The sequence below is a fragment of the Oryza brachyantha genome, chromosome 1 (genome assembly GCF_000231095.2).
Source record: "Oryza brachyantha chromosome 1, ObraRS2, whole genome shotgun sequence".
NCBI classification, from domain to species: Eukaryota; Viridiplantae; Streptophyta; class Magnoliopsida; order Poales; family Poaceae; genus Oryza; species Oryza brachyantha.
The window spans coordinates 17,080,122-17,102,289 of record NC_023163.2 but is presented as its reverse complement, the minus strand read 5'-3'; the positions used below and the strand labels follow the sequence as shown (position 1 = coordinate 17,102,289).

General features: G+C 44.8%; 6 protein-coding genes across 8 annotated transcripts; 3 read left to right on the top strand and 3 right to left on the bottom strand.

Moving 5' to 3' along the window:
- The first annotated feature begins 1,562 nt into the window (after positions 1-1,562).
- On the top strand, positions 1,563-3,816 carry LOC102720747. The gene is made up of 3 exons (XM_006644261.3): positions 1,563-1,944; positions 2,593-2,673; positions 3,112-3,816. The coding sequence occupies exons 1-3, from the start codon at positions 1,783-1,785 to the stop codon at positions 3,469-3,471; spliced, it is 603 nt and encodes a 200-aa protein (XP_006644324.1). The 5' UTR covers positions 1,563-1,782; the 3' UTR covers positions 3,472-3,816.
- A 955-nt stretch (positions 3,817-4,771) lies between these two features.
- LOC102719545 (pentatricopeptide repeat-containing protein At4g02750-like) lies at positions 4,772-6,986 on the top strand. Its single transcript, XM_006645991.2, has one exon. It carries the CDS (start codon positions 4,861-4,863, stop codon positions 6,466-6,468), a length of 1,608 nt encoding a protein of 535 aa, XP_006646054.1. The 5' UTR covers positions 4,772-4,860; the 3' UTR covers positions 6,469-6,986.
- A 352-nt stretch (positions 6,987-7,338) lies between these two features.
- Positions 7,339-11,901, bottom strand: LOC102720279 (single myb histone 2-like). 2 transcript variants are annotated; one of them, XM_006644259.2, is made up of 6 exons: positions 11,424-11,901; positions 10,538-10,770; positions 8,558-8,642; positions 8,298-8,381; positions 7,889-8,221; positions 7,339-7,807 (listed from the first exon to the last, which is right to left on the bottom strand). In XM_006644259.2, exons 1-6 carry the CDS (start codon positions 11,571-11,573, stop codon positions 7,790-7,792), a joined length of 903 nt encoding a protein of 300 aa, XP_006644322.1. In that variant the 5' UTR covers positions 11,574-11,901; the 3' UTR covers positions 7,339-7,789. The 2 variants fall into 2 exon arrangements, with proteins under 2 accessions (XP_006644322.1, XP_006644323.1); XM_006644260.3 differs by having other exon boundaries at positions 7,498-7,807; positions 8,298-8,375.
- A 1,251-nt stretch (positions 11,902-13,152) lies between these two features.
- Positions 13,153-15,165, bottom strand: LOC102719260 (putative methyltransferase DDB_G0268948). 2 transcript variants are annotated; one of them, XM_015840364.2, is made up of 4 exons: positions 14,974-15,165; positions 14,450-14,650; positions 14,023-14,375; positions 13,153-13,881 (listed from the first exon to the last, which is right to left on the bottom strand). In XM_015840364.2, exons 2-4 carry the CDS (start codon positions 14,597-14,599, stop codon positions 13,587-13,589), a joined length of 798 nt encoding a protein of 265 aa, XP_015695850.1. In that variant the 5' UTR covers positions 14,600-14,650; positions 14,974-15,165; the 3' UTR covers positions 13,153-13,586. The 2 variants fall into 2 exon arrangements, with proteins under 2 accessions (XP_015695850.1, XP_006646053.1); XM_006645990.3 differs by lacking the exon at positions 14,974-15,165 and having other exon boundaries at positions 14,450-14,740.
- Positions 15,166-15,482: 317 nt separating this feature from the next.
- Positions 15,483-18,120, bottom strand: LOC121056735. The gene is made up of 2 exons (XM_040530015.1): positions 17,965-18,120; positions 15,483-15,828 (listed from the first exon to the last, which is right to left on the bottom strand). The coding sequence occupies exons 1-2, from the start codon at positions 18,085-18,087 to the stop codon at positions 15,718-15,720; spliced, it is 234 nt and encodes a 77-aa protein (XP_040385949.1). The 5' UTR covers positions 18,088-18,120; the 3' UTR covers positions 15,483-15,717.
- A 280-nt stretch (positions 18,121-18,400) lies between these two features.
- Positions 18,401-21,557, top strand: LOC102718979 (protein PIGMENT DEFECTIVE 338, chloroplastic-like). Its single transcript, XM_015833662.2, has 8 exons — positions 18,401-18,998; positions 19,142-19,216; positions 19,330-19,401; positions 19,538-19,618; positions 20,351-20,448; positions 20,547-20,672; positions 20,785-20,833; positions 20,937-21,557. The coding sequence occupies exons 1-8, from the start codon at positions 18,411-18,413 to the stop codon at positions 21,126-21,128; spliced, it is 1,281 nt and encodes a 426-aa protein (XP_015689148.2). The 5' UTR covers positions 18,401-18,410; the 3' UTR covers positions 21,129-21,557.
- Positions 21,558-22,168: the final 611 nt, after the last annotated feature.

Genomic DNA, 22,168 nt, shown 5'->3' with positions numbered 1-22,168 from the left:
ACATGGTTGTACTTGCCCTTAGCAAGAACAAGTTCTTGGAAGAGGTGACTATAGAAACTGGAGTCGATGAGATATAAAGTTTGAAATAAGAGGAAAAAGCAAGTAACTGTTTATATCTAACTGGGAGTAGAGAAAAATCTCACCTAGAGCCTGGTGTGGGATGTACCACTTATACAATGATTCAGTAAATGCTACAATACCTCTTATCATAAATACTTAGTCCATATTTTAGCTCATGTTTATACTTATAGACTAAATTTTAAAGTTTAATTTAGAGTTGAATTTGGAGTTTTTTCATTACAGTTTATTTTCTAGACTTTGCTTTTATATCACTAAAACACCTATATAAAATTTTTATCCATAAATTATTTTTTTAATTATTAATAAGCCGTTTTGCTTAGTTTCTTGTGCGTTTTCCTCATAGAACCACCAGCATAGAAAAAGTTTTTCCTTGTATTTCCTTTGACCGATTCATGATCCAATCTATAGGTACGCATGTATTTTTCTTTGTTTTCGTCCATTTTAAAGGAGTTCTTAAGACTTATTTGATTTAGATTATTCAATAGATTATAAGAATAAATTAAATATTTAAGAAAATAACCTTAATGGATAGCTTAAAACAAGTGATCTAAGCAGTGAACAATACTATTAAGAAAACGCATATAATCAGATGAGAGTTACAGAAAGTCTAGACGTTCTGCATCGCTGTTGATAAGAATTTAGTAAAAAGTATTTGTGCCTATCTTTTGGCTTATTATATGATTAAGCGAAACAATATATTTGTAAACGAAAAATAAGTTATAAATAAAACTTTTATATGTGTTATTAGCGAGTTAAAAGTCAAGTCGGAGAAATAAACTATAATAAATAAACCCTAAGATGCACTTTAAATGGAAGGTTGAATTTAATTTTTTGTTTATAAATATAAGAAAAAGATACGGTTGATAGTACGGACATGGAGCAAATAATCCGGTAGATATAATCCGAAACAAATACGATATTTAGCTTCATGGAGATCTGAAACCATACAAACATGTTTAATGTACCATATGGAATTTTTCATTAAGGCCCGTTTAGTTTCAAAAATCTTTGGGAGCGGGTCACATCGGCACGTACAGTCACGTATTTAAAGTATTAAATGTAGTCTAATTATAAAACAAATTTAAGATTTCGCTGGAAACCGCGAGACGAATCTTTTAAGTCTAATTAATCCGTCATTAGCATATGTTGGTTACCGTAGGACTTATGACTAATCATACACTAATTAGACTCAAAAAATTCGTCTTACGATTTTCCCTATAACTGTATAATTAATTTAATTTTTATCTATATTTAATATTTTATTTAGATGTCTGAAGATTTGATTAGATGTTTTTAAGGAAAAAGTTTTTAGAAATTGCCTTTAGCAACCACACATGAACGTAACCAACCGTCGAACCGCATAGGACCCGGACTATCAACCAAGCCAAATCCATTCCCAAAAGCACCCATCCAAACGTGCCTCCATCATGACGCGTCACGTGACTCCTCCCATTTACCAAACCCAAACCCAAAACCGAATAAACAGCCCCCCAAAACTCACAAAATTCGCCCAAAAACAACTCAAATTCCTACCAAAAACGTCTCGCGATTCGTTTGAAAAGGGCACCGTACCCCCCCCCCTCCCCCCAAATACAAACCCAAAAATTATAAAATCGGAAGGAAGAATAGCAAACCCTCCTCCTTCTCCTCCTCCGCCGCCGCCTCCGGTCCCTGCCCCGATCTCCGACGGCGACGGGGGCGATGGCCCGGAAGAGGAAGACGGACGCGGCGCCGCGGCTGGACGAGGCCGACCGGACGCTCTACTCCACCTTCTGCGGCGCCGCCAACTCCCTCTCCCAGCTCTACACCCAGGCCATGGCCCAGCAGAAGCTCTCCTTCCAGGCCGGCGAGCGCCACGCCCTCGTTCGTACACCCCCTCCCCTCTTCCCCTCCCCCGTTGTTCGGTTCGCTCGCCTCGGTAGGGGAATTCGATTGGTTCCGTTCGGCCTCCGCGTATAATTTTTTTAATATATATTTATTTGTACTGTCTGGTGGTGCTTGGAGCCTCGCGGTCCGCGGGATTTTTACGGCGGTGGTGGTGATGGATAGATTTGATTCATCACTCATCTAGCATCTTCGTAAACATAGTGTAGAATGTCATTTGCTCTTGTGGCACTAGTAAATGATAGCAATGTATGAATCATTTGAGATGTCTAGGTGCCTCATCCTTTTTGTCACCGACGGAAATAGGACTAATTATACGCGAGAGTAGTGAAGGAGAGAGTTTTTTTCGAATAATCTTTTAGAGTTGGATCGCAAGGATATTTGGAAGATAAATAAACCGAACTTGCGGCAAACTTGGTCGTCATTGTCCTAAAAGAAAGTTTGTGGGAATATCCATTGTTTCTTAGAACATGATAAGGTTTCTTTCCATTTACAGTGTTAGTATCAGTTATAACATTGTCAAGTGCTCGTCTAGTCGACCTTAAAGTTGCTATTTCCTTGTCTCTTCCCTTATGGGATAAGTTGAATGAATATGTACTTGTGTTAATTCCATTTTTAGTTGTGCAGGAAAAACTCCACCAGTGGATATTGAGGAAGCATGAGGAAGAGTCCAGGCTCACTGTAGCTGATATAATGTCTCACATCCAGGTGCAATCTTTAAAATACTTACCTTACGGTGCTGCGTTGTTTTCTACTAATTAACTTAGAGTATGAAGCAGCTTACTAATGGGGATTATGCATCACCCATATTAAACTTTACTAGATCTTATTTCTTTCTGGTGGAAAAATATTTATATTATCCAAGCAGGTTTCAAACAATTGTTGTTCATTGCCCTCCAAAACTAGAAAAAATCATGTCCTAACTTAACAACCATGCTTAGACTACAACTTCATGAAATGTGCCTCTCATGACCATGAGATGGGAGATATCAGAATTAGATGGGACTTTAGTTGTGTTCCATCAAATTTATGAGCATGAACTTGATAAAAAGGATGTTTTGACAGCTTCCCTGCATATTGTCTTACATTGGTTTCTAACATTATTTTAGTCACTAATCTGATGATGCGCTTTTCCATCTTTGACAGCATGAGCTGGATTATGGAGGTAATGATCCACATGTTTCCCCCAGAGTACATCAGCACAGTGCAAATCTGTTTGCAAACTCAAGCATCCAACCCTCAGCTGGTTCGTATGGTCAAGCAACAATAGGATTTGCACCTAGACCCAGCCTCAGTGATCAGTCGAAGAATACAATTTTCTCAAACGCCTTATCAAGCCCGGTCCGCAGGAGTCTCCAGAGCTATCATTTAACCCAAGGATCTGGTAATGGAGGGCGGAACGCAGAAACAAACTCAGCGGGACAGAATATAGAGACCAACTCTGGAGGCTCCAATGACACCTCGATGGACATGGTTTCAGACAGCGCTGGGAACGAATACCACTGAAGTGGATTGTGCTGAGATGAATACTACTGAAGTGGATCGTGTGAGATGCTGCATGCGCAACCAGGCAGCAGCACATACCACTGTTGTCTCCTGTTGCTGTATGGTATGTATTTTCCCTAAAGATTATCATCTGTGCTGCCTTATGGTCACAGATGAGGTGGTTCTCTTTAAGGCTTTGAAGCTATTGTATTCTATATTTTTTGTTGAAGCCTGATTGGAGAGAAACCAACATGTTCGTGGGTTCCATCAGGAATGCTTTATATCCAACTATGTACTCGTGACTTCGTGTTGAAGATTTTGAATGTAAATGAAAATTGCATTGTGGTATACTGGTGGAGTTGATGCAAGCATTCTGCAAGGTAGGAGGAAATTACCATCCGTTGTCGTGGATGTTGCTGGTGGTGGGAGTGGGTAGGATATTTAGCTTATCGTTTCTCATGAAAACGTAATGCCCGTTGCATTTTCGCCATGGTGATATCTCTATTACAGTCTAGTAACAACTCGATACCGAAAATATAAGGTACTTGTATTTTAGAACTGGTCTTTTGGCTATGTATTTGTATAGCCAAAATCTATTTGTATTTTAGAATGGGATAGTTTTAGTTTTATTTTTGTTGTTCACGTCCTCCTGAACACTGAACAAAGAGAACTCAACTCATACTCGAATTCCTAATTCTACATTATCAGGTCTATTTGAACAAGAAAAATGAATTTTCACTCGATAGGTTTCGTCGACTGCTTGTTGCCCATTATACGAGACATGGGCGCGACACGATTTTATACTTCTTTTTGGCTACCGTACCGACTTAAAAATGACTTCGTATTTTCGCTTATATTTATATTTATAAGTTAAAACTTAAATAACAAAACTTAAATTTAAAATTAATTTTGAGATTTTTTATCGTAATTTATTTTTTGGTCTTTCTTTCTACACAGTCAAGAACACATCGGAGTTTAGTTGTTAACCAGCAAAGTACCCATGCTTTATAATGGTAAATCAAATGTTTTATAGATTTTTAATAGGAGTAAACTTGTATTCTAGAGATAAAATAAGATATTAATAATATGTAGGAAGACTATTTTTTAACACTAAAAGATATAAAGTAATTGATAAAGAAAATAAGATAGACGGTAGAGCGGCAGATTCATTTCAACCACCATTGCTTTTTTTTTAATGTAGTATAGATAAGTCGTTTCACTTGTTTTTGCAACTTATTTTCTTCACGATCGGGGATACTCTCATGTGCGTAAATTACGATAGCTGGAGTGGCTTATATGTAAAATGGCACCACTCATTGTCGTCTCCCTCTTCGATGAAAGAAGAGCCCTCTCCAGCCTTCCTCCCTCGGCCAGCCGGAGGACAACCGTCTGCCTCGGAGGCGGCGGCGCATGGCGTCGCGGCCAATCGCCAGGGCAGTCCACGAGCTGTCGCCGCTGTACCGTCTGTCCACGAAAGCCCCGGAGTTTCCGGAGGCGGGGAAATCCGGGCAGGGCGAGAACAAGGCCCTCGACCTGTTCGACGGAATGCCCACGAAGAGCCAGGTCTCCTGGAACGCGGCGCTGGCTGGGCTCGTCGACGCCGGCCGCACCGAGCGCGCGCTCTCCTTGTTCCGCGAGATGCCCCTTAAGAACGCCGCCTCGTACGTCACCGTGATCGGGGGCCTGTCCCGCGCCGGGGCGGCCCCCGTGGCGCGCCGGCTCTTCGACGAGCTGACGCTGGACCAGCACAACGTGTTCACCTGGACGGCCATGGTGTCCTGCCATGTCCGGAACGGGGAGCCCGGCAGGGCGGTCGAGCTGTTCGCGGCGCTCTACGGCGAGCTCTTCGAGCGCGGGACGCTGCCCAACGCCCACACGCTCAGCTCGTTGCTCAAGGCCTGCGTGGCTCTCCGGTCGCTCGCCATGGCGATGCAGCTCCACGCACTGGCAGTCAAGCTCCTGGAGGAGGGGACCAAAGACACCACCTTCGTGTGGAATGGTTTGATCGACGTGCACGCCAAGCTCGGCGCATTGCCCGACGCCGAGAAGGTGTTCGACGCGATGCGCTGCAAGGACGCCAGTTCTTGGACCATCATGATGGATGGGTACTCACGGCACAATCTCATCGACAAGGCTTTGCATCTCTTCAGATCGATGGAGAACAAGGATGCCTTCACATGGAGCGTCATCATATCCTGTCTGTGGCAGAACGGCCTCGGAGAAGAAGCGCTTCGCCTCTTCATCGACTCGCTGAGGTCGGGTGATCGCAACAATGGCGGCGAGGCCAAGCCGAACGCAGCAACCTACACAACCGTCCTGCACATCTGCTCGGTGCTGTCCCTGCTCGCACTGGGGAGGCAGGTCCACGCGCGCGCCATCAAGAACGGCCTCTCCCGCAGCCACGTCTTCGTCGGCAACTCCCTGATGAACATGTACAGCGGCTCTGGCACGGCGGCCGCCCTGGAGAAGGTGTTCGACGAAATGGCGGTGCGCGACACCGTCTCGTGGAACACGGCGATCCAGGGGCTCGGCCAGAACGGCCACGGGCGGCGAGCGCTGGCGCTCGCGGAGCGCGCGCTGGCGCTGAGGCTCCACAACGGCAACACCTTCACGGCCATCCTGGCGGCCTGCAGCCACGCGGGGTTGGTCGCCGAGGGGATGCGCTACTTCGACGCCATGGCCGACGAGTACGGCGTGGAGCGCACGCTCGACCACTACACCGGCGCCATCGATCTCCTCGGCCGCGCGGGGTGGCTGGAGAGGGCGCACGGCCTGCTCGTCGGGATGCCGTTCGCGCCGACCGCGGCGGCGTGGACGACTCTCCTGCACTGCTGCTTGGCGCACAGGGACCGCGCCCTCGGCGGCATCGCCGCGAGGGAGCTGAGAGCTCTGCAGCCCGACGGCGATGGCTGGAACTACGAGAGATTGTTGCGAGGCTGTGGCGGGGAAGGAGGTGGTGGTGAAGCGCAGGATAGGAAGAGCTCCGCGCACTTGCCAGGATGCAGCTGGGTCGTCTGAATTCATCGGAAAAGCTCAGCTTTCGCCTGCCTGCCAAAAATCCGCAGCATGCAGCTGCACGGCAAAATGGGCATGTTTGCCGCTGCTGTTTTTTAAGCCAGCTTCTGAGAATCTGGAAAGCTCTTAAACCCAACTTTCATTTTCTTAAAAACTACAGATTCTTAGAAGCTGTGGACCTTTAGAACAGCTTCACATAAACAACTTTTGGAAAAAAAGTACGGTCGAAAGAAGCTCTCCAAACAGGCTCCATGTTAGCACGAGCTACAGCTTGAGACTTGGATTCGCGGCCCTTATCCTACAAGAGATTTGGTAAAACGGAATCCGTAAATTCAGAACAAAAATGGCATTGAAGCATCAGCCTCATCAGATGGCATTGGGACCTGAAGAATGGCAGACACATGCAGTGGAACAAATCTGTAAGAAATGGGGTCTCCTTCCCCCTTTTTATTTTTCTGGCATATATCTTAGTGACTGGATGGATATATTTGTTTATTTATACCTTCAAAATGAATCTTAGTGGCTGGATGAATATATTTGTTTATTTATGCCTTCAAAATGAACTGCCATGTGGACTGATAAGAGTAATTTTAGGCGTGTGACATGTCTCCAAAATACACCAAAATGCAACCTATAGAGTGCAATTTGCTGTCAATTAGTTACGCTCTTTGAGATGCTTATACCCAATGTTGGAACGTCCAACAGGTTAAAAAGTACAATGACTGCTGTATGTTCGAATTAGTTGTAATAACGCATGTCCATAAATTAGCACAGCTGCGACATGTCTTTCCAACTACTACTCTCCATTTCATATCGAAAGACTTTCTAGTCTTGTTTAGATTCATCCATTAATATATATATATATATAGTATCTATATAAATCTAGGCAATACGAGAAAGTCTTACATTATGAAACGGAGGAAGTACAATTCTGTTTCACTTTCCAACTACAGTTCAATTTCACGACATCGCTTGACCAAAGAAAGAAAAAGCTAATTACAAAGCAGTACAAAAATGTGGAAAGGGGGGAAATTCAGGCTAATTTCTCATTCGCCCTTGTTATTAGGGTTGTCGATTGTCTAACACAGCACAACACCAGTCACTTGATATATATCTATTTGGAGACCACTGGATGACATAAACTGAAATGAGTAGTTAGGGTTCAGGACCAGAGCAAAATGTTGAAAACCCCCCCTCACTAAGGCATCTTGATCTATAAGGCTATACAAGAATCTCATCTATCAACAAAAGCTTTGTAGCAGAACACCAGCGTTGTCTTGACAAGTTTCACTGGCTGAAACCAAATCTGATTCCGTAGAGAAGATCAGCAAGCTCGAAGTACCTGCATTCATCAAGTGCAGGGGAGCTGCATGAGCACACGATTCTCACCACAATATGTTGACAAAGAATGTGTTCAGTATACCGCAGAGGCATGATTTCTGTTTTGCATCGTCAATGCAACAGCATCCAGAAAAGCCTTTGCAGCATCAGCCTCAGCCTCTGCAGCCTCTGCAGCCCTGGCTGCTGCTTCAGCTTCAGCAATGGCTGTTTCTGCCTCAGCAACTGCCCTAGCAGCAAATGCTGCTGCCTCTTCCTTGCTCATGTTTTTCATCTTGTCCAGTTCAGCGTCAACTTGAGGCTGGCTCAGCTGTCCAACATTACTATTTTCTATGTTCATTTCTCCAGTGGAAAACAGCTTCATGTTCTTTCCACCCGACGAATTTGAACTTGGTGCAATTCTGTACTTTTGATTCACCTACAACCAGTAAACCACAGTTAAAACAGTACCTAACTTAATATGTCCTTTTAGTATATAGAAAGCAGGGGAGAACCTTAATCAATTTTCCAGTGGCAACCATTGCCTTCAATTTTGCAGAAAGAAATTTCTGAAAACCATCAGGTGGCCAGTACTGCTCCTGAGCATACACACACGTCACTTTATAACAATACATGAAGCCAGTAAAGAAGATTACATAGCTCTTAAAGTAGAAATGACTTAGATCTTCACAACAAGAATCAAACGAATAAAACTAAATGATTTTATGAACAATATTGCAAGGCTAAAAGGAAAGTGTGATTATCATGCAAACACCTCAATATATGCAGAAATGGCTGTTTTAGTAGACCCGGATGGCTCCTTAAGATTCTCTATAGCTTCTAAAATGAGGTCATCAAGCCTGCAAAACAATATTAGTACAAAATCACTGGAAGAAAAATATTTATAAACCAACGCTGAGTGTACGGATGAGCAGCAGTAGTGAAATACGATTCATAAAATAATGATGCCACTTTTTTTTTGGGAACAGATGCATTACTGAATTCTGTATCAACAGAAAATGCACAGGCAGCCATAATATACTAACAGCTGCAAAAATATGAAGTCAACCAAAACTAAGGGTCTGTTTGGTTGGGAGGATTTGTCTGGATAGGACATGGCCGCCACTTTTTTCAGGTTGTTTGGTTCGAGGACAAGGATTGGATTTGGCCACCACCCAAAGAATATTTCTAGTAGATGCTGGATATCTAGCTCCGGCCAAATCGGGCGGACAAGCCCGTCCGGGTGAAAAATGTCGCATGCGCTTACCTCTCTGTCAGTATTCCTTTTCACTTCTCTATTTCTCACCTCTCTCTCACGTTCCTCACCTCTCCACACCACATCAAATCCTAGAGACGGCGCGGCCGGCGAGAGTCTCCAGCGACGGCGGCGGCCTGAGGCAGCGCAGGGGGCGGCGGCGGGAGGGCACCTCAGGGAGCGGCGGTGGGAGGCCGGCTCAGGGGGCGACGGAGGGAGGCTGGCGCAAGGGTCGGTGACCGGAGGCCGGCTCAGGGGGCAGCGGGAGGAGGCCGAAACAGGGGGTGGCAAGCTGAGGGCGCTTGGGCGGCGACTTGAGGGCGCGGTGGTTGACGACCTGGAGCTGCTGTTGCTATCTTGTGCGGGCTGCTGCTGTTGTTGATTTTTGTAATGACAAGATTTGGAAAAATGACATAATTCATGTGAACGTGCTTAGAATATTTTTAGCACACCTAAATATTTGCAATATGCAATTGTTGTCATTGTGAGCAGCCTCTAGGTGAGTTTAGAGGGTATTCTCACCAACAGGTGACCATACCAACTATCCATCCAAACAAACAAAAAACTGAATCACCATATCCATCTTTATCCCTCCAACCAAACAAAACAGTGTCTAATCCCACACATCCAACCAAACAAAAAAACGGATGGCCATATCACTCAGGACATGGATGGCCATATCCTATCCATGCTTGACCACGAACCAAACGCACCCTAAGTAACGACTAAGACTTTTTTTCCATAAAACTAAGCAAAAATAGGCAGCCATCTAACTTCTGCATCATGCCAATACCAGACCAACATAAGAAGCACAGCATATGGAGGACAAAAAATTAAATATGCCCTGCAGCATTGAATAGAATCTACAACATGAGCATACAAGTTAAATAATGTCCTACAATAGGTTTCCTAAACATACCCAACTGCAATATTTCAGTTACATGACTCATGTAGACAAGGTAAAATTATATATCTTAGTTTATTTTAATCTACAATATGACGTTAACTTATCTATTGCTTTTGCAAGAACATAGGAAAACAGAAGTCCGGAATAATCCGATTCCCATGTGAACATGGACTCATATATTTATAGTTGCTGGCCATCTAGATTTCCTTTCTTCTCATGTAAGAATCATTCTTATAACTGCATTACCATCAATCTGTTAACAACAGAAGAAAGATATGACTTTCTACGGATGCAAAGGATATATATATATATCAAGAGTTGCCATGTTAGATCACATCTGAAACACTAAACTAGTTTTCTCCAAAGCAGGCTGAGTTACACTAGTATGATTTGAAAGTGTGAAATTATAATGGCTAACCAATTCAGGACTGCAAATAACACGTATGGAGATACTAACATGCAAATAGCAATTAGTGCTGCATGATATTATCATTACAGTATGTTCACCTAACAGAACCTGGACACCAAGAACCACACATGTAAACAATAAAGTTGAATTGTGCCTGTGGCACATTGCGACCAAATCCACTAACCTTGCAACTGATTTCTCTGGCTCTGAACTACTCTCAAGCTGCATGGTCTCCACAACCACTGCCAATGGTTTTGCATCAATGACTGCATTATCATCATTGTCTGGGATCTTTTCATCGACATCCATTGGTCCAGCAATTGCCTTAGGGCCTCGCTTGCCTCCCTTCAGAGCCATTCTTGCCCTCTCTCTTGACCCATATCCTCCAGCAGTGACACTCAAGTTGCGCCACTTATCCTACAAAACCAGACCATAAAACTCATATTAGGAATTATTCACACTCAAAGTGATACATGGAAACACTCAATACAATTCTAGAAATACAATGGTCTAAAACAAGTAGCATCAAATAAGCCACCCAATGATTCCTAACCAGGTAGCTCTAAACTTTTTTTTAAGAAGTAGCCCTCCAAATACATTTCAAGTTCCTACCAACACTTGTAGTTATTTGATCTCCAAAGAATATCAGAAAGTTCTAATTGAAGGGACTTCCCAAGTAATCACCCAAACCTAACATAAGGTGGACAAGATCTTCATATAGAGAAATGGCTTTATCAGCAATGATGACAAAGTTATATCACTCTCTCCATTGAAGAGTACAGAGATTACTCCTGTAGCCTGTCTGTCTGTCCAATTAAAAGATATATCAAGCAGGACCATCGATTTTCCCAATATCACCGGAAACCTCACTAAATTCTGACCTAAAACCAGTTAAGAAAATACGCCCGGTTCCCTGGGCCATCCAAAACTATAAGGGGAAGCAACGCCCACCAGCCGATCGTACTACTAACCACCCTTAACCATCAAACGGAACCAGTTCACGCAAAATTAGTGCCGATCCAATCGGCGGCAAGGTCCCCCACTGATCGCGCCGGCGCGCACCCACCCACCTTGAGATCAACATTGGATCTCAGCCGCAGGAGGGCGGTGAATTCCGGGTCGCGGAGGATGGTCCTCCACTTGCCCGTCCCGTGCTTCGCCACGCCGGCCTTGAGCGCGGCCTCCTCCTCCGGCGTCCACCTCTGCTTCGGCGCCCCCATCAACGCGCGCTCCCCACCCCCCACTCCCGCGCCCGCGCCCGCGCTCCAACAACAACACCACCACCAACAGCAACACCCAAACCCGCTCGAGAAACCCCCCCACAGCGTGGGAGGGGTCGGCGCCGCCCGGTGGGGGGGAAATTCGGCGCGGCCGGGAGATCGGGCGGGCGATCCGGGGGGAGGATCTGGGCGGAGGGGGGTCAGGCGGCGATCGGGGCGCGGGGAATTCGAGGAGGATCGCCTCGGGGATCGGAAGGGGGAGGTGGGGTTCTAGGCGAGTGTGGCATGAGATGAGGAGGAGGAGGCAGCCATGGGAGAGGGAGAGAGAGAGAGAGAGAGGCGGAGGTTACTTATAAACGGAAGGGGAAGAGGGGGTGTGATTTGCTTCGCTTCGCACACGCGTACGGGTCGAGATTTGTTTCCTCGGAGCGGGCCCACCTTGCGGGCTTTTTGGGCTTATGTGGGCCCACGCTCTGTCGGCTTTGGGCCTCCAACACTAGGGCTTTTAATCTTATGTTTGGACCGGGTGAAATAATGGGGGTTCAACTTTCGAATTAAAATGGGAATTACCGTCGTTTTGCATTTTTAGGGTTTCGTTCAAAATTGATACCGGGATTTTCCTTCGGTAGCTTCATTGCCCAACCTTATTTTAGGATTAGATTGGACACATGATAGTAAAACCAAGAAAACCTAAAAAAATGTTATTGACAAATATTTAGGCCTAAAAAATATCATTGACGAGTGCGAGTTCTATGAAATATCACCGTACGAATGATTTTGTCTGAGAAATATTATCGTTGGTAGGTTCTGTTAATTTATGTCGATAAATACACTATTCATACTATAGCACTTAACGGATAATGTTGAAGGAACCCTAACGACGATATCATTTCATAGACAAATTCGTTTATGCGATGATATTTTATAGAACTTGCATTCGTAAATGACATTTCTTAGAATTAAATGTTTGTCAATAGTATTTGCTAGATTTTCTTTTTTTTGAAAAAAAAGCTTTTGCATTTTACGAAGGAAAAAAAAGCAGCTCTAGGTGGAGAACTTTTTATTCAACGCAACGAGCTCCTCATATAGTGGAGTTAACAATACGCTACATGTCTGGTCAAAGAGTATTACGGTATTTGGGAGAACCTAAGCACAACAAACACAGATGACCTCTTCAGAGATAACGTTCAAGACAACATCCATTGGAAAACAACTCCAGATGGGCAATATTTAGCCAAAGCAGCGTATTTGGCCCAATTCGCGGGAAGAACAGGGACGAGGCAAGCGCGATTGATCTGGAACACATGGGCACCTTCCAAATGTAAAATGATGATGTGGCTACTGTTACAAAATAAGATGTGGATTGCAGACCGGTTGCAAACAAGAGACTGGCCAAACTGTTACTTTTGCCGGATGTGCTATAGGAACCTAGAAACAGCCGTGCATCTTTCAAGGAATGCAACTCAACCAAATGGATCTGGGAGCAGATCATGATGAAGCTGAACCAACAAACCCGGGCACCTGGAAATGAGAACACGGATGGTGTGTTGGAATACTGGGAAAAATTCTCCTTCTCAAACAGCGACAAGAACACAACAAAAGGTCTAAACTCACTGTTTCTCTTTTGGTAAACTGGGAAATTTGGACAGAGCGGAATAGGATTTCTTTTGGTAAACTGGGAAATTTGGACAGAGCAGAATAGGAGGGTGTTTCAGAGGAGAGAGCAAATCCTAGATCAAATGGTAACAAAAATCATAGATGAGATCAGAACCTGGGAGGCCTGCAGGGCAAAATACCTTGCGAGAATACGAACTTAGAACACTGGGCAAGTATGGTGAGCCGTAGGCAGCGTGTCTGCAGGCTTATGTTAAATCTTGTACAAATCTCTTGCTTTTCTTCTTAATATATAGCACCAGCTCCTGCTGGCTTCGGTTTCAAAAAAAAAAATACACTGCATGTGATCAAACAGCAGCGCTGCAGGGCAAGGGGAGTACACTGCTTTCACATCAACGCTCACTCTGACAGCTCGCTGCCGACGGTGCCGGCAAGCAGGAAGGCCTTGAAGGTGACCTCGCGGACCAGCGACGCGCCGCCCCACTCCTGCTCCAGCCGCCGCACCGCGCGCTCGTCCAGCAGGTCCACGCCCTGCCGCCTCGCCGTCGCCACCGCCGACCACGACCGCAGCATGCCGACGAGCCCCGCGAACGACATCTCGTGCGCCACGTCGAACCCCGCGGGCTCGCCTTCCTTCCCGGCGCCGACGTCGTCGAACGGGAACGGCAGGTCCCGGTACCCGTCCATCACGTACCTGCAAAATACCATTGCAGATGCTCAGTACAGCATCGATCAGCGTGTCGTCGTCATCTGTCACCATGCACCGCCATCGCCATGGATGGTGCCTGGAACAAGCTTGCAACGAGCTGTGTGTCAGAGGAGTGGTGTGGTGTACCGAGCTCTGGGGTCCCAGAAGGGCAGGGTGGTGTGGAAGAAGCGCGCCATCATGTCCTCCACGGGGCTGACGCGGTAGTTGTAGCCCCAGACGGCGATCACCCCGCCGGGCCTCCGCAGGAGCCGCCGGGCGACGCCGTAGAACGCCGGGAGGTCGAACCAGTGCGCCGCCTCGGCCACGGTGATGAGGTCGACGCTGCCCTCGCCGCCGAGCGCCATGACAAGGCCGTCGTCGGCGGGCGCCGCGTCGGCGTCGGGGGTGTGGAGGTACCGGACCCTGGGGTGCGGGACGGCGCGCCGCACCTGCTCCGCGCTCACGTCCGTCGCCACCACGCTGTCGTAGTGCTCCGCGACCTTGCAGCAGCAACCCTCCTGTCAACTCAATGTTGGCACAGGCGCCATGATCAAGCTGGAATTGGGGCGCTTACACCGATGGCGGCCTGGCCATTGCCGGTGCCGACGTCCCAGGCGACGCGGTGGTGGGCGGTGAGCGCCGCGAGCTTGGCAAATAGATCCTTGGGGTAGACCGGCCGCGCCGCCGCGTACTGAGCCGCCTGGCTCGTGAACAGCCCAGCCATCAGGTTCTCCTTCTTGGGACTGACTGAGTGTCTCCGGCTGGTTGGTGAGATCTGCAAAAAGGACCAGAACAGGTGGGGGAAAAAATGGCATGAACAAGATGACAACAACACCAGTTCATCATGGTGCCCAGTTGATCGAAAAACACTTGTCTAAGACGAATGGATCATGAATGACGACATGGCTGACTTCATTCTGGTTGTCATTGTTTTGTTGCCTCTGAAGTCTTGCAATCTTTATTTATTTTTTATTCTCTAATGGTTAAAAAAAATAATGCATATTAGATGGTGGATGGTGTTAGGTTTGTGGATTAGTAGTCAGACACCTATCCAAACCTAGATGAGGCAAGGAAAGAGAGATTTATATTCGACCACACCTGTAAATGTCAGGCAGAGAGACTTCAGGTAATTTTGCATCATGGATGGCATCTCACCGGCTGACAGGAACGTGTATGGTATAATCATAAAGCCTTTGAAGACAATTTCATCCTCCAGATCCAATTGCATCATGGATGGTGATCTGTTGATGCCCCCGCATTCTGCTGAAATCGATGTGACAGCAGCCATCCAAAAGCTGGATAGTTACAAAGGTTTCATCAGAAACAGTAAGACATAACTTTGTATGACCTACAATTAGCAGTTACGAGATGAAAAAGGAGACTTGGAAAATATCAATATCAATCTTACCTGTAAGATCAAGCACTGATGGAACACAATTAGAAGTTTCATGGCATCACCCGCTACATGATCAGCAGTCACCAATGCAAGAGTAAAGCCAACAGGGAAAGCAAGGAAACACTCAAAAGTAACATACAGGCTAATAAGTGTGGAGGATCTTGGTACAGCAACAGAAGACATGAAAAAATGGACGGCAAATAACAATTCACACACATCTGAGGACATATAATAATACGAAAAACTGGCTGGTTAAGCCACAAAAATCGATTTATTTGATCTGTGTCCATCTCATATAGATGAAAAGAGCAACAGTGTAGCAAAACTACAATTGAGGGTTTATAGCAATTTTGACAACAAAATGATACAGCTTAACTGCTGCATCTCACATGCAGCAGCCAAAAACACCTAGGAAGATGTAGCCATCACAGATCCAATTAGCACAATTAATCAGATGCCTCTTTAGTATCTTCTGATTCATTTCTGCTTTCCAATACCGAGATTCGCTGATTTAGGGCTTCATAGTGCTTTTCAGAAGCTTCCTTGATGTCCTCCACCTGCAAGTACATCAAACCTTAGTTATTGTTCAAATGCAAGCCATACTAATAAGGTGGTTTCGTGATCCTTTCTTTTTGTGTAGATAAAAAAAATGTTCTGCTAAAGTATCCATATAAAGTTTGAAGTTCAATTCCTCAAAAGCAGAAAGCCAAAAACACAGCTATAACAGAACAGATAGTTCATCATGTGAATGCAACATCATGAACAACACAACAAAGTGGAAACATCCCCAGAATAATAAAGTCCACAAAGCATGAACAATTTGTTAGGCTGCTGGCCGCACATGGTACAGGGTTAGGAGATACATTAGATCTTTAATATGCTAGGCACTGATGGGTTAGGAAGGGTTGATTTAATCCATAGCTTCCTAAACCCCTTAACTACCCACCAGTTGTTCTACTGCTAACCCAATTAGAAACCTTAATCTGGCCAAAGAACAGTGTTAATTAGGTTAGTCGCCAAACACAAATGCCTAGGTTAAACTAACCCAGACGAGTTAACGTGAGCTAACCTAGTTATTTTAAGACCAAACGAACCATAACCAAGAACAAAAACTGAAGTCAAGGTTCAGCTGGCAGTGTTAAACCGAGAAAATTGCTACTATAGCATCCTCAAAGTGTGTATTCGCTGGTATACCATCCTACAGTTTGCATTCGCTAAAACACCACTCTCAAACAAGCCAAGCTCGTCAAAATACCATTTATCCCTTTTGGTGCAAATAAAAAAGGTTTAATCCATATTTTCATAACCTTGTTGACCAAAATACCCCTAGCTGAAACGATTGAATTGTAATGTCGATCTGATTTAAACTTAAGTACTAGTTATCTATATTAGATACTTATCTCCATTAGAACATGATTTAAAATATTCGGTATAAAATGTTGCAAAAAAAATTAACAGCCACGCTATAGAATTATTAAAGAAACCAATCATAGCATTTAAATACTTCACATAATTTACCGTCAACAAAAATGACATCTCATTGACCTCAACAAAATGCATAACTTATTCAACTAGGCTACAACACGGTGAAAAAAACTAGTCTACAACACGATGCAAAAAAATCAATCATTTCTAATAGAAAAAAACAATGATAGCTAGCTCAATTATTTTAGACAGGGGTATTTTGGTCAGCATAGTTATTGAAATGTGGATTAAACATTTTTAATTTGCAGCAAAGAGGACAAATGGTATTTTAACAAGCTTGGTTTGTTTGAGAGTGATATTTTAGCGACTGCAAATTGTAGAATGGTATACCAGCGAATGCACACTTTGAGGATGCTATAATAGCAATTTTCTCTGTTAAACCAAAGTACCACCTTTGTCATGACTCATGAGTTCCCTATGTGTAACCCTTGGTACAATTCATAGCACCCCACATAATATGTTCTTCAATTAACACATGCAACACACCAATGCATATAATGGTTTTAGCAACATATAAAGTATTATAATCAGCATCGAATTACGCAAATATTAGCTAGCAACATGCATGAATTCCACATGATAGTACGCTGAATGGCTTGCACCAACAGTATCCCACTCAAAGCAGTTTGATGACAATCATAAAACAGAATGCCATCATACAAGAACAAGCACACACAACACAGCTTAGCTAAATCACAATATAAAAACATAAACCATAACAGTATTATACAGTAAATGTGAAATCATAAGAGCAAATTGCAGATATCTATCTTGTTTCAATATAAGGGGGAAAAACACTCTTGATATTACTCACCCGAATCTCACGGACACAAGAACGGAATCCTAATTCTAAGACAACCTTTCCAATAATCTCTCTTAAATCGTACATCATTGCTGTTCTAGTGGATACAACCATACAGACCAATCACAATCCACAAATCTCATCATTTTAGCATGGATCGCAATTCGAGTATGGCATTCTGGGCAAGGAGTACGGAAGAAGAAACGCAAACAAAATTATTAGCATCTAGCACCCAGCATTCACAACCGAGCCAGATCGGCAGTTCGTGGCCATGCTATCGGGCACCACCGAATCGGATGCACACCAAGCTGGGCGCAAGGAAGTGGGGGGTTGATACCCTCACCACCGGCTAAAATCACGAGACGTCAACGGAGAGGGGAGGTGTACACACACACCGTGGCCTCACCTGGCGGGCGATGGCGGCGCGGGCGAGGAGGTGGTCCTTGTAGAGGAAGAAGAACCCCGCCGCCGACGCCGACGCCGTGCCGGCCAAGAACGACGATAGCCGCACGCGCCACAGGTACCCCATCCCTCCCCCTCCCCCTCCCCCCTCCCACCCTCTCCCTCCTCGCCGCCTTGCTCGCCGGAGACGAAGACGACGCGCAGAGCCCACGGATTGGAGATTCGCCTACTCCTTGTTGGATCTGTGGGCTTCAAGCCACCACCCCCCACGGCCCCACCCGCCGCCGCTCCCAGATGGGCCGCAGAAAATCCGGCCCATCTTGTGTACGCGTGACTATGACATGTGGGCCCGGGACCCACATGTCAGCGAGAGACAGCGACGTGATATTTGGATGGATAAAGTAACCGCCTCGACGCCGCGGCACTGGCTCACCGCTCACGACTGGCAAGATGCCGCCGGCGATGGCGGCGGCGGCAGCGCCGCGCCGTCTCCTGTTCCCCGTATCGCCTCCCCTGTCGAAGACGCTGAGGGTTCTCCCCGTGGCAAGAGGTGGTCAGAGCCAGAGGAGGCATGTCGCTCTGGCGAGGTCCGCGCGGCCGCGCCCCCTCGATGACGAGCTGGCTGCCGGCTTCGTCCGCAGCCTCGACGCCCCGGGGCAGGAGGACGCGGGCGGGAGGTACGACCCCAAGCCCGGGGACTTCGCCGTCGGGGTGGTGGTCTCCGGCACCGAGGCGCGCCTCGACGTCGCCGTGGGCGCCGACCGCCTCGCCACGCTCCTCGCCAAGGAGCTCCTCCCGCTCGACCGCTCCGATCCCCGCGCCTTCGCTGAGGCAGCTCCGCCTCGGCCGGGGAGCGTGGGGGTCGTGGCGAGCCCCACCGCCGGTGAGGATGCCCGGAGGCAGAAGCCCGGGGGCAGGATGCTGGTGCCACCCGGCACGGTGGTGTTCGCCGAGGTGCTGGGTCGCACGCTGAGCGGCCGGCCGCTGCTGTCAGCGAGGCGACTCTTCCGGCGCCTCGCTTGGCACCGCGCCCGGCAGGTTGAGTCCTTCTCTTCCATTTGCACAATTTTGCCTTACATTGGCAATGCACATATTACAGCTCTTCAAACTATTGGGCATACAAATTTAAGAATGGAGGCACGACAAACTGATCCAGTAATTTGTGTGTTTTTGTCAGGCAGATTATGCAGCTTGACGAGCCAATTGAGGTCAAAATTTACGAGTGGAACACCGGGGGCCTTCTCACAAGAATTGAGGCAAGGAATGACTTCCTCTTATCATTCTTAGTTGCTGACTTGCTGCCTGTATTCATTAGCAATTATGGTGTTTTTTGTTCGAGCCTGCTAAATTTTAGTCGACTTCGTTACAGGGGCTGAGAGCATTCCTTCCTAAGTTTGAGCTCATGGACAGGATAAAGACGTTCACAGACTTGAAAAACAAAGTAATAAACGTGGGATGGTTTACGTCCTGTCAATGCGCAAATCCTATTACTTCCTTGCCTGTTCTTTATTACTAATGCATCGCTCATACACACCTTGTTTGTCTTGGTTGAAGTAACTGGTTGCTTCTGCACACAGGTTGGGTGCAGCATACGTGTGTGCATTACAAGGCTTGATGAAGAGACTAATGACCTGATAATTAGTGAGAAGAAAGCTTGGGTTAGTGCCCTGACATATTATTATGCAGCCACATTTATCAATGAGTTCTGCTTGTAACTTTACCAACAAAATTTCTCTAAGATTACAAAGTTGAAATTTGGCATGACCTATTGTGTTGAAACCATTTAAATCTTGAGTACAGAAAGTGGGAAAAATCTTTTTAGTACATAGGTGAACGTTCATATATTTCTTGCATCTCACCTAAATAGTCATAGAAAATATGAAGAAAATAACAATATATATTAATATAATATATATCATTTCACAAACATGCAAGATTAAATTCGACTTCTATAAGCAATAGCAAATTTAATTTATATTTTCATTTTTTCTTGACTTTTTTACCGACTATTTAGGTGACATGCAAGGAACGGGTGGAATCCACCACCTATGTGCTAAAAAACATTCCCTGTAGAAAGTATGTTGTGCACTTCACTATACTTCATTGCCCTTGACCAACTGAAACTCTGTGCATGGTGCCATCATTCCGTCACTGGCAATTGCCAATGTCAATGCAATTGCATAGCATTGTGTTTTTAATACTGAAAACCAGTTCCAAGAACTCAAAACATTCATGTCCCCCAAAACCTTGATTAGGTTTCCTGTAAAATGGTCTCATGTTTAATGCACAAGTATATGTAGAAAGTTCATTTCCTTGTTGCAAGTGTTAATAGTACAGTTAGAGATGGTGCAAGAAGAAAGATACCAATGTATTCAACTAATGATCATTAGGAAATGACATATCTTAAAGAAGGAACTCTTATTCAAGGGACTGTTCGCAAGATTTTCCCATATGGTGCTCAGGTTAGAATAGCTGGGACCAACAGGAGGTATGGACGGGACCTTCGTAATGCAGTTTGTGTAATTGTGTTGCCTTTTTATGCTGTGAAGGATAGCAAATAACTCTGTATTCAACTGTTGTATGCAGTGGATTGTTGCATATTTCGAATATTAGTCAAGGGCGTGTCTTTTCAGTAAATGACATCCTAAAGATGGATGATGAGATAAAAGTTCTGGTGGTCAAGTCAAATGTTCCAGATAAAATTGCGCTTAGGTAATCCCTGACATTGCGCTTGTTGCAGTTTTCTGGATACTCTATTACCTTCAGATTTTGCTTTCATTTGTTATGGTATAATACTGAATATATTTTGCTACTTAATCGACAGCATATCTGATCTTGAGAGTGCTCCTGGTCTATTTCTTACGGACAAAGCAGTAAGATATTGATTTGAAGTTTGATCTTCCTCTAGACTCCACATTTTTGTGACAACCTTTACCTCGTATTCTTATATCCATGTATTTTCTGCTCGTGATTCAGAGGGTGTTCTCAGAAGCCGAGGAAATGGCAGAGAGGTACCGGGAGCAGCTTCCAGCTGATTCTAAGAACACTAAATTAGATGCTGACCTTCAAGGAGGTACAGTTCCATTTGATGACGAGGGTACATTGTACGCAAACTGGAAATGGTTTCAATTTTTGGAGGATGGCAAACCAGGTGAAAACGACAACTGAACGTAGTGGCAGTTTCTGCAACTTTCGTCGATTGTATGTTGTGAGGACAATTTGGTTGCTGCTGAAGAACTTAACTTCAGGCATACAAAGTTAAAATCTAGTTGGATGACCAGGAAAATTGATGGTTCTTGGTGAGAGCACATCATGTTCCAAGGAACCAGCATATGCAATCTTCATCTGGCAATGGCATCAACAACAGAAGCAACAACAAAATTTCTTTGTCAGCTACTAGCATCTATCAGCAAAGAGGAATTTCTTTGTAAGCCTCCTGTTCTCTGGCAAATTTTGACACTGGCCAGAAAATGACACGTTTTGTGAATGGACTAACTACACTTATAGCTCACTAGAGAAAACTTCTAGTACTTCGGAGTAGCATATATTTGTGCAACTAGAGTTCATTATTAGAGCGCTAGCATTTACTCTCTCTGTCCCAAAATATAAACATTTTTATATTTAAATATTGTCTCAAATGAGTTATACACTTTTTAAATACCGTAGATTCAACAAAAATGAGTAGTATGTCGGAGTAGCACAAGCATTTTTATGCACTACAACAAAAATGAGTTTTACACTTTTTAAATACTGTAGATTCAATTTTCAAATGCAGTATTTTTGTGCACTACAACAAAAATGAGTTGCACGTTTTTTAAATACTCTAGATATACTTTTCAAATCCTTTACAAACAATGTAGGATGTAGACACACTTTAAAAAAATGCACCATAAGTGATTTGTGGTGATTAGCCTTTATAAGCAAACAGACCATTTACAAAGTGTATTTATGTCTTGCAGCATTTTTACGGAGATGTTAAATTTTGAGGCCACCATAGCAAACTATTGTAGAAAAATAGAAAACAAAGTAATCTACTTGCACCTACCATTCCATGAACTCAAAGACTTATGGATATGAAAGTTCTTTATCTTCTATTCATCTTAATCTCAAGTGATTACTTGTTTATTAATATCTTGGTTTACATATATTTAGTTATTATTACGTATTAACCTTCAATTGAGTGTTTTATGGAGGTTAAAATGTCTTAA

Bases quoted from the DNA above. Each gene is read 5' to 3' on its own strand.
- LOC102718979 (XM_015833662.2), top strand. From the start codon at position 18,411: ATGCCGCCGGCGATGGCGGCGGCGGCAGCGCCGCGCCGTCTCCTGTTC. The intron at 19,619-20,350 runs GTTAGTGCCCTG...AATGATCATTAG, and splicing joins TTAGTGAGAAGAAAGCTTGG to GAAATGACATATCTTAAAGA. The intron at 20,834-20,936 runs GTAAGATATTGA...CTCGTGATTCAG, and splicing joins TATTTCTTACGGACAAAGCA to AGGGTGTTCTCAGAAGCCGA.
- LOC102719545 (XM_006645991.2), top strand. From the start codon at position 4,861: ATGGCGTCGCGGCCAATCGCCAGGGCAGTCCACGAGCTGTCGCCGCTG.
- LOC102720279 (XM_006644259.2), bottom strand. From the start codon at position 11,573: ATGGGGGCGCCGAAGCAGAGGTGGACGCCGGAGGAGGAGGCCGCGCTC. The intron at 8,643-10,537 runs GTTAGTGGATTT...ATTGTTTTGCAG, and splicing joins CCAGAGAAATCAGTTGCAAG to GCTTGATGACCTCATTTTAG. The intron at 8,222-8,297 runs GTTCTCCCCTGC...TACTGGTTGTAG, and splicing joins CCACTGGAAAATTGATTAAG to GTGAATCAAAAGTACAGAAT.
- LOC102720747 (XM_006644261.3), top strand. From the start codon at position 1,783: ATGGCCCGGAAGAGGAAGACGGACGCGGCGCCGCGGCTGGACGAGGCC. The intron at 1,945-2,592 runs GTTCGTACACCC...TTAGTTGTGCAG, and splicing joins CCGGCGAGCGCCACGCCCTC to GAAAAACTCCACCAGTGGAT. The intron at 2,674-3,111 runs GTGCAATCTTTA...CATCTTTGACAG, and splicing joins ATATAATGTCTCACATCCAG to CATGAGCTGGATTATGGAGG.
- LOC121056735 (XM_040530015.1), bottom strand. From the start codon at position 18,087: ATGGGGTACCTGTGGCGCGTGCGGCTATCGTCGTTCTTGGCCGGCACG. The intron at 15,829-17,964 runs GTGAGGCCACGG...ATGTACTTGCAG, and splicing joins GCGCCGCCATCGCCCGCCAG to GTGGAGGACATCAAGGAAGC.
- LOC102719260 (XM_015840364.2), bottom strand. From the start codon at position 14,599: ATGGCTGGGCTGTTCACGAGCCAGGCGGCTCAGTACGCGGCGGCGCGG. The intron at 14,376-14,449 runs GTAAGCGCCCCA...TGCTGCTGCAAG, and splicing joins ATGGCCAGGCCGCCATCGGT to GTCGCGGAGCACTACGACAG. The intron at 13,882-14,022 runs GTACACCACACC...GGTATTTTGCAG, and splicing joins TTCTGGGACCCCAGAGCTCG to GTACGTGATGGACGGGTACC.